This window comes from Anopheles ziemanni, chromosome 3 (assembly GCF_943734765.1).
Source record: "Anopheles ziemanni chromosome 3, idAnoZiCoDA_A2_x.2, whole genome shotgun sequence".
Classification (NCBI taxonomy): Eukaryota; Metazoa; Arthropoda; class Insecta; order Diptera; family Culicidae; genus Anopheles; species Anopheles ziemanni.
In genome coordinates, this window is record NC_080706.1 from 80279174 (window position 1) to 80293853 (window position 14680).

Here is a 14680-nt window from a genome sequence, read left to right on the forward strand (position 1 = left end):
TCTATTGGTTTGTTTGCATTACACACGCAATAGAAGAACGCATTCCAGTTTTTCTCTTTTTTATTCATTTCCGTTACGTCGAACCCATAGTGTTCAATCAAACATTTTGTCAGAATTATCCAGCCGTTCCAGATAGCGCTATGTAAAAGAGTTCGTTCCGTTCCTTCATCTTTGAAGTCCAGATCTCCAGTCGATTGCATATAATTGCAAATGCTCTTAACGGACATTTCGTTAACCATATTATTTTCCTCTAAATATCGCAACTTTCCACAAGCATTTTGTCTTGAAATTTGTAATTTTCTCATCAAACCAGGGATTCGGTCTATGATAGGAAGGGTTTTCGTCAACGAACATTCTCGTTTGAAAATATCTTGAGCAATTGCTTCGTTCTTATCCGTCGCATACCAAAAGACGCTCTTTCCCTCCGAATCAAGTTGATTGAAACAATCCATTGGATATTTTTCCATCAAATAAGTGAATATATTCAGCTTTTCTATTGGTTTGTTTGCATTACACACGCAATAGAAGAACGCATTCCAGTTCTTCTCGTTTTTGTTGATTTTCAACACGTCGAACTCATAATGTTCAATCAAACATTTCGTCAAAATTATCCAGCCATTCCAGATAGCGCTATGTAAAAGAGTTCGTCCCGTTCCTTCATCTTTGAAGTCCAGATCTCCAGTCGATTGCATATAATTGCAAATGCTCTTAACGGACATTTCGTTAACCATATTATTTTCCTCTAAATATCGCAACTTTCCACAAGCATTTTGTCTTGAATTTTGTAACTTTCTCATCAAACCAGGGATTCGGTCTATGATAGGAAGGGTTTTCGTCAACGAACATTCTCGTTTGAAAATATCTTGAGCAATTGCTTCGTTCTTATCCGTCGCATACCAAAAGACGCTCTTTCCCTCCGAATCAAGTTGATTAAAACAATCCATTGGATATTTTTCCATCAAATAAGTGAATATATCCAGCCTTGTTGTTGGTTTGTTTGCATTGCACACGCAATAGAAGAACGCATTCCAGTTTTTCTCTTTTTCGTTGATTTCCGTTACGTCGAACCCATAATGTTCAATCAACCATTTTGTCAGAATTATCCAGCCGTTCCAGATAGCGCTACTTAAAAGAGTTCGTCCCGTTCCTTCATCTTTGAAGTCCATATCTCCAGTCGATTGCATATAATTGCAAATGCTTCTAACGGACATTTCGTGAATCATATTATTTTCCTCTAAATATTGCAATTTTCCAGAAGTATTTTTTCTTGAATTTTGTAACTTTCTCATCAAACCAGGGATTCGGTCTATGATAGGAAGGGTTTTTGTCAACGTACATTCTCGTTTGAAAATATCTTGAGCAATTTCTTCGTTCTTAACCGTCGCATACCAAAAGATGCTCTTTCCCTCCGAATCCAGTTGATTGAAACAATCCATTGGATATTTTTCCATCAAATAAATGAATATATTCAGCTTTTCTGTAGGTTTGTTTGCATTGCACACGCAATAGAAGAACGCATTCCAGTTTTTCTCTTTTTCGTTGATTTGCATCACATCGAACCCATAATGTTCAATCAAACATTTCGTCAAAATTATCCAGCCATTCCAGATAGCGCTATGTAAAAGAGTTCGTCCCGTTCCTTCATCTTTGAAGTAAAGATCTCCAGCCGATTGCAAATAATCGCAAATGCTCCTTACGGACAATTCGTTAACCATATTATTTTCCTCTAAATATTGCAATTTTCCATAAATATTTTTTCTTGAATTTTGTAACTTTCTCATCAAACCAGGGATTCGGTTTATGATAGGAAGGGTTTTCGTCAACGTACATTCTCGTTTGAAAATATCTTGAGCAATTTCTTCGTTCTTATCCGTCGCATACCAAAAGACGCTCTTTCCTTCCGAATCAAGTTGACTGAAACAATCCATGGGATATTTTTCCATCAAATAAGTGAATATATTCAGCTTTTCTGTTGGTTCATTTGCATTGCACACGCAATAGAAGAACGCATTCCAGTTTTTCTCTTTTTCGTTGATTTGCAACACGTCGAACCCATAATGTTCAATCAAACATTTTGTCAAAATTATCCAGCCATTCCAGATAGCGCTATGTAAAAGAGTTCGTCCCGTTCCTTCATCTTTGAAGTCCAGATCTCCAGTCGATTGCAAATAATCGCAAATGCTCTTAACGGACATTTCGTTAACCATATTATTTTCCTCTAAATAATGCAACTTTCCACAAGCATTTTGTGTTGAAATTTGTAATTTTCTCATCAAACCAGGGATTCGGTCTATGATAGGAAGGGTTTTCGTCAACGAACATTCTCGTTTGAAAATATCTTGAGCAATTTCTTCGTTCTTATCCGTCGCATACCAAAAGACGCTCTTTCCCTCTGAATCAAGTTGATTGAAACAATCCATTGGATATTTTTCCATCAAATAAGTGAATATATTCAGCTTTTCTGTTGGATCATTTGCATTGCACACGCAATAGAAGAACGCATTCCAGTTTTTCTCTTTTTCGTTGATTTTCAACACGTCGAACTCATAATGTTCAATCAAACATTTCGTCAAAATTATCCAGCCATTCCAGATAGCGCTATGTAAAAGAGTTCGTCCCGTTCCTTCATCTTTGAAGTCCAGATCTCCAGTCGATTGCATATAATTGCAAATGTTCCTTACCGATATTTCGTTAACCATATTATTTTCCTCTAAATATCGCAACTTTCCACAAGCATTTTGTGTTGAAATTTGTAATTTTCTCACCAAACCAGGGATTCGGTTTATGATAGGAAGGGTTTTCGTCAACGAACATTCTCGTTTGAAAATATCTTGAGCAATTTCTTCGTTCTTATCCGTCGCATACCAAAAGACGCTCTTTCCCTCCGAATCAAGTTGATTGAAACAATCCATTGGATATTTTTCCATCAAATAAGTGAATATACTCAGCTTTTCTGTTGGTTTGTTTGCATTTCCCACGCAATAGAAGAACGCATTCCAGTTTTTCTCTTTTTCGTTGATTTTCAACACGTCGAACTCATAATGTTCAATCAAACATTTCGTCAAAATTATCCAGCCATTCCAGATAGCGCTATGTAAAAGAGTTCGTCCCGTTCCTTCATCTTTGAAGTCCAAATCTCCAGTCGATTGCATATAATTGCAAATGCTCCTTACCGATATTTCGTTAACCATATTATTTTCCTCTAAAAATCGCAACTTTCCACAAGCATTTTGTCTTGAAATTTGTAACTTTCTCATTAAACCAGGGATTCGGTCTATGATAGGAAGGGTTTTCGTCAACGTACATTCTCGTTTGAAAATATCTTGAGCAATATCTTCGTTCTTATCCGTCGCATACCAAAAGACGCTCTTTCCCTCCGAATCCAGTTGATTGAAACAATCCATGGGATATTTTTCCATCAAATAAGTGAATATATCCAGCTTTTCTGTAGGATTGTTTGCATTGCACACGCAATAGAAGAACGCATTCCAGTTGTTCTCTTTTTCGTTGATTTGCATCACGTCGAACCCATAATGTTCAATCAAACATTTCGTCAAAATTATCCAGCCATTCCAGATAGCGCTATGTAAAAGAGTTCGTCCCGTTCTTTCATCTTTGAAGTCCAGATCTCCAGTCGATTGCAAATAATCGCAAATGCTTCTTACGGACAATTCGTTAACCATATTATTTTCCTCTAAATATTGCAATTTTCCATAAGTATTTTTTCTTGAATTTTGTAACTTTCTCATCAAACCAAGGATTCGGTCTATAATGGGAAAATTTTTCGTCGACGTACATTCTCGTTTGAAAATATTTTGGGAAATTTCTTCGTTCTTAACCGTCGCATACCAAAAGACGCTCTTTCCCTCCGAATCAAGTTGATTGAAACAATCCATGGGATATTTTTCCATCAAATAAGTGAATATATTCAGCTTTTCTGTAGGATTGTTTGCATTGCACACGCAATAGAAGAACGCATTCCAGTTTTTCTCTTTTTCGTTGATTTGCAACACGTCGAACCCATAATGTTCAATCAAAAATTTCGACAATATTATCCAACCCTCCTTGGTAGCGGTTTGTAAAACATTCCTGCCAGTTGTCGGGCATTTGTAGCTCAGATCTCCAGTCGATTGCATATAATTGCAAATGCTCTTTATCGACGTTTCTTCAACCGTATTGTTTTCCTCTAAATATTGCAACTTTCCGTATGCATTTCGGTTTGTACTATCTAACTTTCCCATCAAATCATGGATTCGCTCTTCGATCGGTAGATTTTCTGTTAGTTCACATTGTCGTTTGAAAATCTTCATCCCAATATCTCTGTCGTTACTCGTCGCATACCAAAAGACGCTTTTTCCCTCCGAATCAAGTTGATTGAAACAATCCATTGGATATTTTTCCATCAAATAAGTGAACATATTCAGCTGTTCTGTTGGTTTTTTTGCATTTCCCACGCAATAGAAGAACGCATTCCAGTTTTTCTCTTTTTCATTCATTTCCGTTACGTCGAACCCATAATGTTCAATCAAACATTTCGTCAATACTATCCAACCTTCCCAGATAGCGAGATGTAAAAGATTTCGACCCCCTACATCGTTTATTTGGCTTAGATCTCCAGTCGTTTGCATATAATCGCAAATGTTCTTAACGGACTTTTCGTCAACTATATTATGTCGTTCTAAAAATTGCAGCTTTCCATAAGCATTCAACGTTGAATTTTGTAACGTTACCATCAGAACTAATATTTGTCGTCCATTAGAAAGGCTGTTAGTCCTTTTGCGTTCTAGTATCAAGATTTCTTCCGCAATTTCTCTGTGGTTCTTCATCGCATATATGAAAACGCTCTTTTGCTTTGTATCTAGTTGATCGAAAAAATTCATGTGCTTCTTTTTCATCAAATATGTGAAGATTCTTTTCCTCATCTCAATTGATCCTGACGTCTCTGCTACGCAATAGAAAAAAGCGTTCCAGTTGTTTTCTTCTGCGTTGGCTTCTGTGACATCAAAATCAAAATGATCCACGAGACACTTCACCAGCAACAACCAGTTTTTTATTACTGCAATTTGCAAAAGATTACGATGCATTCGGTCGGTGTATGTCAGCATTTCATTTATCTGCAAAGCATCAACAATATTTTTACATGACTCAGAATCTTCCATGTATATGACCGAAACATGTTCTAATATTTCTTTTGCATTTAAACCTGATATTTTTAGAAGTTTTACGAAACGATTTACCTGTTCTGTACTGAGATATTTTAGTTTTGTAGAAAATTCGCGTTGAAATATATGTTCATAAATCATTTGATTATTTTTAAGTGCGTAATAAAACACACTCTTTTCATTTGAGTCACATTCACCAAAACAGTCATACGAAGGATACTTCTCCATCATGTAAGAGAAAATATTGTATCTCACCTCTGAAACCCCGCAATTCATACAAACGCAATAGAAAAAAGCATTCCAATAATTTTCCTCTTCATTTGGCTTCATAACAAGAAATTCGAAATCTTCTACTAGATACTTTACTAAAACATACCAGTTATTTGTTATTGCAATATGCAAAAGATTTCGTTTCTTTCGATCGGTGTATGATAACATCTCATTTGTTTGCAATCCACGAATTATGTTTTTACAAAACGTTGTATCATTCAAATGCTCTGAAAGACATTTTAAAATTTCTTCTGTATTGCAACCTGAGTTTTTCAAAAGTTTCAACAAGCGGCTTATCTGCTCAGAGTTGAAAAGTTTAGGTTTATTTGAAAACTCTCGGTGAATTATGTAGTCTGAAATCGTTGGAATGTTCATAATGGCGTAATAAAACACACTCTTTCCTGTAGAATCTTGTACACCAAAACAGTCAAACATAGGTTTTTTCTTCATCAAGTAACTGAATATAATCGTTTTGGCTTTGAACATTTCCGATGGATTAACAACACAATAGAAGAAAGCGTTCCAATTTAGTTCCACTATATTGGGCTCTGTGATTTTAAAGTCAAAATATTCAACTAGACATTTGACCAGCAAAAACCAGTTTTTTCTTATTGCAATGTGTAAAAGATTTCGATTCATTCGATCGGTGTAATGTAGCAGTTGATTTTGCTTCAAAGCATCTCCTATCTTTTTACATGATGCTGTATCTGCAAAATATGTACCCGAAAGATATTCTAACATTTCTTCTACATTAAATCCTGAAGCTTTGAGATGTTTTATCAGACGATTTATCTGCTCCATAGTAAAATATTTTAGTTTTGTAGAAAATGTTTGCTGAATTATGTGGTCCGTGATTAATTGATTGTTTTTAAGCGCATAATAAAACACACTCCTGTGCTTGGAATCAAGTTCGCCAAAACATTCATACGATGGTTGTTTCTTCAATATGTAAGTAAAAATATTTGTTTTCATGTGAAACTTGTCTGAATATTCAGAAACACAATAGAAGAAGGTATTCCAGTTCATTTCGAGAGGGTTCCTGTCAGCCACAATGAATTCATAATCGTCAATCAAACATTTGACCAAATTAAAATGAGCATGTTCCACAGCAAAATGCAAAAGAGTTTGACCATTTGCATCGGCTTTCCTAAGATCGGAGCTTTTGCCAATAAAGAAATGGTACGATGCCTGGCAACACCAGTCTAATTTACAGGTTTTTACTAAACGTTTTATTAAACGATTATTAACTGTTATTTTCATTTTCAGCAATAAATATTGAACTATTGATTTATGATCAGACTCCAATGCTCTTGATAACAAAAACTCCGTACCTGAATCCATACCTAGATTGTAACTCTTTTTAAATTGTGTAGGGAAATAACGCCAAAGATCGCCTTGTAGTGAAACACGTTTTTCGCCAACGTTCGATTTTATCGCCTTCTCGATAGGAGGTAATTCATTTTCTTCCAAACATGAAATTTCATACCGAGTGCAATATGTGTGGAACCTAGCTTTAAAGATGCATTCATCTTCGTGCATGTACACGAGCAAAACCAATAACTCTTGTTCAAAGGTCATTTTCTCTGGCAACTTGAAATAACCTGTTTTGATCAAATCACAAAGAACATTAATTGAGCGGAATTCGAAAGCTAATTGCATGAGTTCTGGATTTTTTATGAAAGTGTTAAGTTCGTCACCGTTTATACTTTTCAAGATGATACCTAGTATGGCCGAATCAGCGATTATACACAACTTCAAAAGCGAAAGCATTCCTTGATGGAATTTTCCATCATCGTATCTCTTCGCTAGATCGGGATTATACGACTTCACCATTTCATACATTCTGTTGGTTGGTATCTTCAAATCGAAATCAAGTTTGTTTGGTAGAAGCATTTGCTTGAACAGACTTTCAATAATGTTCGTTGTTCTTGGTTTTCCTATGCATGGAACTAACTCGTGAGAGAGATGAAAAATAAATGGCAAACAAATGGTAAACAATTCAACAGAAGCATTTGGTTGACATTTTGATAATGTTTCATCTGAAATGATAGACACTCCATTTTTTAGCAATTTTGAAACAAAAAAGAGCTCAAAATAAACACCTTGGCCATTTACTTTGTCACTCAAGTGTGCATAATCGAGTGCAGACCACTCAAAATATGTATCCTTTGACTGTATGGTAGATTCATCAGTCCAGTTCAATAATGAAGAAACTATATCATCATTTTCTTTAGAGCCATAAATTAATGCCAAATGAAAAGGAGATCTTCCCCAATCGTCTCTTGTGTTTACGACACTTTGATCGTTTCTGAGAATATTTTCCAACTTCGATACAGAGTGATCGAGAATGGCCATATGTAAATGTTTATCCTTGCAAATCATTCTATCTAAAATGTTTTTAATCTGTTGCCGATTGGTTGTGCCATACACATGTTGTTTCAGAAAATCTTTCACTTTATCTTTTTTCTGATTGACAAAGAGCCAACGAGCAGCAAAGTAATCGATAAACAGGGGATTCATCAGCAAAGACACTTCCTGCATACTTCCATGCACAATGACATATTTTTCTAAATCTTTTTTTACTTCTTCCAGGTAAACATCTGGATTCGTTGGTTCGTCATCCATCAATAATTGCATTGCATCACGTTTATTCATTACGTTAATTAAAGCTAATCGCGAAAGAGTTTGTCGCGTCCATTCGAATTTTCGTTCGGTTTCTTCTTTCGCTGCATTTGTTTGAGTGCTGCCAACAGCAGTCCCCATTATGGCGATGTTAAGCTTCTTTTCAATAACAGATTCTATCATATCTAAGAGTGCGAATTGCTTTTCACAGTGTTTCATTATGTTTGGGCAAACGGTGTTGCTCTCCAAATCAATGTGTTCATTAATAATAGGCAATAGCAGCTCCAATCCCATGTGAAGAAATAAAGGAACCTCCATTAAGTTCGCCATAAAAGTTGTCAATAATCTGGATGCCACTTGGAATGTTGGTTCTTGGTTTTGTCTGTTACATGATTTGTAGCCATGTAAGTTTGCCAGCAGAAATCGATGTATATAAATACTTTGATCATCACCGTTGAAATCAATCAAGCGATAAAATGAACAATTTTTCAATGCAACCTTGAGCTCACTTGCAAAATCGTTAGGACGGCTGGACAAATATATTTTCTGTATCCCTTCAAATTGAACAAGAATAGATAACATGTTAACTATCACCGTTTTTTTATAAGCCGTACCGTCATCGAACCCGTCCATCAAAATGACAAGTTCCTGGCAGTTGAATTTATTTACAAACATTTTGAGCAAAACAAACTGCTCTGTTTTCAAATATTGCATTTTTGCTTCGTCCAGTTCAACAAATCCATTCGATATTGAAAGCAATTGTGCGGTTTCCTGTGCTTTTTTCCGCTTCTCATTTAGTTTGGGGTCGAACTTGTTTGATCCATCAAAATGTACATAAATAAGCTGATAAAGCTGTCTGATGGCGTTGGTTCCGGCATCTGCATCGTGTTTATCTTTGGCGAATTGAATTAAATCCGTGAAGTATTCGTTTAAATTAAACTTAATAATCCAATTCGAAGGATACCGTTTTTGAAGTTCTCTAGCTAACCAAATCATGTAGAACGTTTTTCCACATCCAGCTTCGTTTAAAATCACGTGAACTTTTGTTTCATTTTCAATATTACAACTACCAATCGGAATCGTACTATTTTCTCCCACTCGATTAATAAAATATCCTCTTTTATCGGAACAGGCCTCGTAAGTCGTGAACGTTTCAACCCCCGGAGGATCCATGTATTCCTGGTATTCATTTTGCTCAACACTTATAAACTCTAGAGAATGAGATCTCACATGTTGAAGAAAATATTTCATGGAAATTTTATACGTAGTCTCATTAAAGAGTGGATTTGAAAAATCGTTCCATGTGCGATCCCAAAATCTATTGCTCGAATTTTCTTGGGTATATTCTCCGTCACATATCTTCCACCTTCGGGAAATGTACATCGTTTTAATATCGCTGTAACGTTCCTCATATATGTTTCGTTTCAATCCTGTTCCATCAGGAAGCCTATTAACCCTCAGAAAGTTATTTAAGCTATCTGTAGAACTGAAAAGTTGATGGTTGGAAATGTTATTTCCACATAACATCATGCTATGCTCAAATTTGTTTTTTCTGGTCTCTTCTGTCAAATCTCCGATAAGAATGTCCTCATCGGGATGAAGCGATGCATTTGATTGATTCATTATCAATATCATCTTATGGTTTTCCAATGATTTGTCAAGTGCCCAGCCTTCCAAAATATTAATCAAATTGCTATCTTGTTTGCAGTCAATCACCATTAGAAGAGCAGATTTTATGTTGCGGAAAACATCCAAAATTTCTCGCAGACATGGTTTTTGTTTCCACCATTCATGTTCTATAACAAGATAATCAAGTTGATGTTTGAAGCATTCTATAACTGCAAAGATCAACGGTAGGTTATCACATTGTTGAATAGTCACTGTGAATCCATTTTGTTCGTTTTTCTGTTCTGATAGCCACGATTTCAGTGCTGTGAATAATTTCTTTTGCTTCATTTTCTCGGGTTTACATTGGAGACTTGAGATTTGTATTTTGTTGCAGTACGAGTTTGATATGCCTTTCCAGTGTGAAAATAACAACGATGTGCAAATATACTTGAACAATTCATCAACATCTCGTCTATTTAAAGGTTTATTTCTTTTCTCCTTCATCCAATCTAAAATCCTCATCGCAAGTTGAGAATAAGTAATCGTGGAAGAGTTAAATCCTTGTATTCGAGTTGGTAACACATCATTTTCACGAATACTGTGCATAAGTTTATCTTTTTCGTGATTTGTGTTGCAAACTATCATGAATGATCCGAAAAATGTCTCTATTTGTTTATCTTCCACTTGCTTTGGTAAATCGCATTTTTCAGTAGATTTCCCTTTTATGAAACGTATGCCTTTGTTTTCAATATCTTCCCAGATGTTTTGAACGATTCCGTTCAGTTTTTGATACTGTGTTTCAAACTCGTTTTTGAATTCTTTTGATTCAGTTTCATTAAAATAACATTGATTCACTTCATAACATTCGTTTGCAATGCTTTTTGGGGTAGCAATTTTGTTCTCTATAACATATCGATATTTTCCAACCACAGTATCACGAAAATCAACGGATGTCTTGTGGTAAATGTGCTGAGCTAACTGTTTTGCAAGAGCAGTTAAATCCGAGTTTTCTCTTAAATGGTTAAATAATTCTTTTTTGATTACTAGGTCTAAATTGTTTGGAACAATTCTATAAACATCGTTAGAGATGGACTTAAGAATAGAATCAACTACATTTCCACCAAATGAATGTTTTGCTACTGATGTTTTAACTTCTTCTGCCAGACCAATGTTAGAACAAAGAACTAATACGGGTGACTCATTTGTAAGGCTCATATCCCATTGCTGGTGTAGAAAATAATTAAAGTACTTACTAATCGCAAACGGGGCTCTATTATCCGTAGATGTGAGGTCGTCCCATGTGATGGCTTTGGTCTTATCTTCTTTGTGCTCAGCTTGGATGAAAAGATCCCTCCATCGATTGGCAGCTTTGAATCGAAATACTATGTCGTCGAATATTGCACCTCTCATATTCTCGCTGGTCATTTCAAAATCAAAATTCTCATTGTCTCGCATAAGCTTAGCTACATGACACAGCATCACTATAAGAAGCTTCTGTTGATAAGTTGCACCTACAAGGGAGTCGATCATTCCTTGATCCCTTTGGTTTTCAGGAGTTCCATCTTGGTTCTCTTTTGCGATCCTTGCAGCTGTTTTGTTGCTTTCAGCTATCGTTTCAGCATGATGGCCAACCTCAATTTTTTGCGGTGCATTCGCTTCTGGCATTTGATGATCCGGACGATGAATTGCTTGCTTTAATATGTCGCCTTCGTCCATACCAGCTTGATTTAGATTGACGAGCTGTGGTTCTCGTGTCACGTCTTGAACAAAATCACCGGATTTTTCCATTTCGTCTGTCTTGACTTAGTATATAGCTTAAACTCGTGTTTCAGTGACTGTTATGAGCTGCAGACAATAAACACGGTATTTTAGGATATTCTCATCAACATACGTTTTACGATCTGATTCTGGTCCATTACCTGATTGTTATCGTTCTGCGACTTGATTCCGATCTGCCAAATGATTGTTTTCGGTAACTCTAGGTGAACTTTCGGCTTTAAAAGCTGTATTAAATGAAAGATTGTGTGAGAAAAAGAATTCAGGGTAGAGTGCAATACAACAAGACCAGGCAGAGCGCGTGTCAGAGTCAATTTTTAAACAGTTTTCAATTTTTCAAAACGTAAAGAGATAACGTCGGTTTGATCAATGATCAGTAAATTTGTTAAATTTCAAACGTATTCTAAAACTACAGATTTCAACTATCAAAAGATTTCTAAGAACATTTGATTGAATTGAATTCACAAACAACATTGATTCTGGATGGCGTGAACGTTTGTACCTTGGCAAATTAACTTCTGATGCATGTTTATACGTTAAAGTTCAGTAAATATAAAAACGGCTGGCTATATGTTATGATCATCATATCACTATTTCATCATATTTTGCAGGAAAGTCTTAACGGCCCAGACCGTTGTAGAAATGTCTAAGCATTTTCAAGCCTAACAAGTTCAAATCCAAGCATAGGAACAATAACGAAAGTGCGCATAGTTGTTTATATTATGCTTAAAATGTTACTCAGAAACGCCCAACCAATGGCCTTACGCATAAAGTGTTTCTCTTCACCAAAGTTTTCGATCGCTTGCAATCCATCGTATATCTATAAATAAAATTCAACTCGAAGCTTGCAGTATATAATAAAACTCTATTATTATGTGCAAATCAGACCAATCCATTGAATACAGGAACCAAAAGACGTAACGAAAAAGGTGCCAATAGAGGTTGCATACTATTTTTAGTTTTCACACGAGTATTCTTCGGAAACGTTCTGATAATAACTTCTGATAAAAACTCCACAACCTGAAAGGTCTATCAAACGTCTCGGCTAGGGCTAGGGGGACGTGATTTTTATTTCTCGGGGTGGTCCCTCTATTGGGGCGCTCTCTCTCTTTCTCTCTACCTTTCCAACACTCTCATGTCTCGAGCTGACGCAGTGGGTCTCGAACCGCCTCGCTAACCCCCGTCTATGCATACCAACTGCTAGACCGTCGCTCTTGGTTGAGTGCGATGGGTTTAAAACGCAATATAGCGTCCAAAGTTGATAGTTGTTATTACCGACGCAGACGACTTTTGGGCATCGTTAGAAGCAGTCGGATGATTCGATTTATTATATTATTGTAGTTTTCGTCTGCGTCTATGAGTCTCACAGCTTTGCTGGAACGAAACATCATTATTTTTCTCTCTAGAAATGGAAAAAGCATTCAAAACATATGAAATTGGACTTACATTAGCAAAGTAACAGTTTTAGACATTATTAAAAAGTATAAAACTACGAAAAGTATCGCAAAATCTCCAAAGATCTGCTCTTTGCAAATCACAGTTCGGGAAAGGGGAGGTCGATTTTTTAGTTCGGATCAGATCGGCTGTCGCGGCAGTAGATAAGCGAGATGGGCAGTAATATCTGACGATGGTGGGAATGGGGAATTTATGTGCAGGTATAAAAGAGACAAGGCTATCAGCATCTCGCTCTCAGCCTTGGTTTTGGCCTACGATCCGTGCTCAGTGGCGGTAGGGTACTGCCTTTAATTGAATGATCTGGCGCAACTTGTTTCGCTTTGCTGTTTTGAACAAGGATCGCGACGTCCGAGGTAGAATCAATTATCAAGTAGTTAGAGCAGGAGTGCATTCTGCTATAACGTTCGCTAAGAGCGCTGAAGAAGTGCTCTCGTTCTGCACACAACCCAACTTAACCTTTTTGTATACTAGCGGCGCTTGTACGGGCATGATACCACACTCTTTTATTATTGATCTCCTATCGTTTATTACTGTCTCCATTCAAATTTTCCAACATCCCTCAGATGAGCTTAAAAAGCTGTTAACAACTATTAAAAAAAAGGAGAAAACTGATATTTTAATCGTCCGAGCCGGGAAAACCCTTACTGGCACGGGTAAACGACCAAACGGGACTGCGAACTGAAATAACATTCCACACAAACTGTTCGCCGTATCATCTCAAGTGAGAAGACATACACTCACATGCATGAACCAAAACCGAAGCGGCATTTAAATTAACTGATTAGTGCACATATTCACAAATCCAACGAGCTCAAGAGTACACTATATTATTTTGTGGATAGCTCTTGATAAGATGAAACATAGTTTCAAAGTCTGAAATGCCACGAATTTCACTGTATAATACGAAAACCCTTCGTGTATAAGAACTTGAGCCATAAATTAACACGTTTATTACCTGTTTTATTCCGTTTCAGTCCAGTAGAGCGGCAGCCAAATCTCACTACTTTTAGTTTTGAGGTTCGACTCGTGCGCTAGAAGCTCTTTATGTTCGTCACACTACTCTTTTTGCCACGGTAATGAATGAATATTTAATAGCTCGTTTTCACTGGTAAGTAAGAATGCCCGGTGGTCGCTTGCTCCACTGAATACAAACGTCGAATGGTTTTTGTGTGTCGAGCACCGTAGAGCATCTTCTGTAGTAGATCCGTTCCGAGGTGATTCCGATACCGCGCAATAGTGGACGACCGGGGCTTCGGAACGAAAATAAACATAGTAAAAATATCCGCCTCACCTAGCTCTGCCAAAGCAATCCCCTGCGCCGCAGTCAACAATCTATAATGTAGTACATGTAATGTACTGCGCGCTTGCGCAGCCACTAAGACGCGCTATTGGTATCTTCGGGCGCTTCCGCATCCAATCACTTGAACATGCGGTTTATTGTACCTTAGCTTCGTGCTCTGGTTTCTGTATGGTTCTCGCTTGCTCTTATACGCGTGGTTGTATCTCGGTGGACAGTGCCTGTAACAAGCCGTAGGTTGTGGTCATTGAGAGAAGGAGGTGCGAAGTCGGGTTCGTCGGTCCTGTAGTGCGAAACTTTTCATTACTGAACATTGATCTGAATGAAAAGCATAGGTAGAATTGAAACGCGTTTTATTCGATTATTCACATTTACCCAAATAACGATGTGTGCTATCGGCCGCTGTTCTGCTTCGCTGGATGGTGATCTATTATACAGGGTTTATCAGATGATATTATAACAGTAGCAGTGTGGTGGATATACGGTATCC

General features: G+C 36.9%; 1 protein-coding gene across 1 annotated transcript in view; it reads right to left on the bottom strand.

The window, feature by feature from the left end:
- The window catches only part of LOC131285575 (myb-like protein AA), a 30599-nt gene extending 16161 nt beyond the window's left edge, over positions 1–14438 (bottom strand). The window contains exons 1-2 of the mRNA XM_058314435.1: positions 14385–14438; positions 11582–11665 (exon numbers count right to left, since the gene is read on the bottom strand). Coding sequence (XP_058170418.1) covers positions 11582–11665; positions 14385–14438 — 138 coding nt within the window. The remainder of the gene's footprint in view (positions 1–11581; positions 11666–14384) is intronic.
- Positions 14439–14680: the final 242 nt, after the last annotated feature.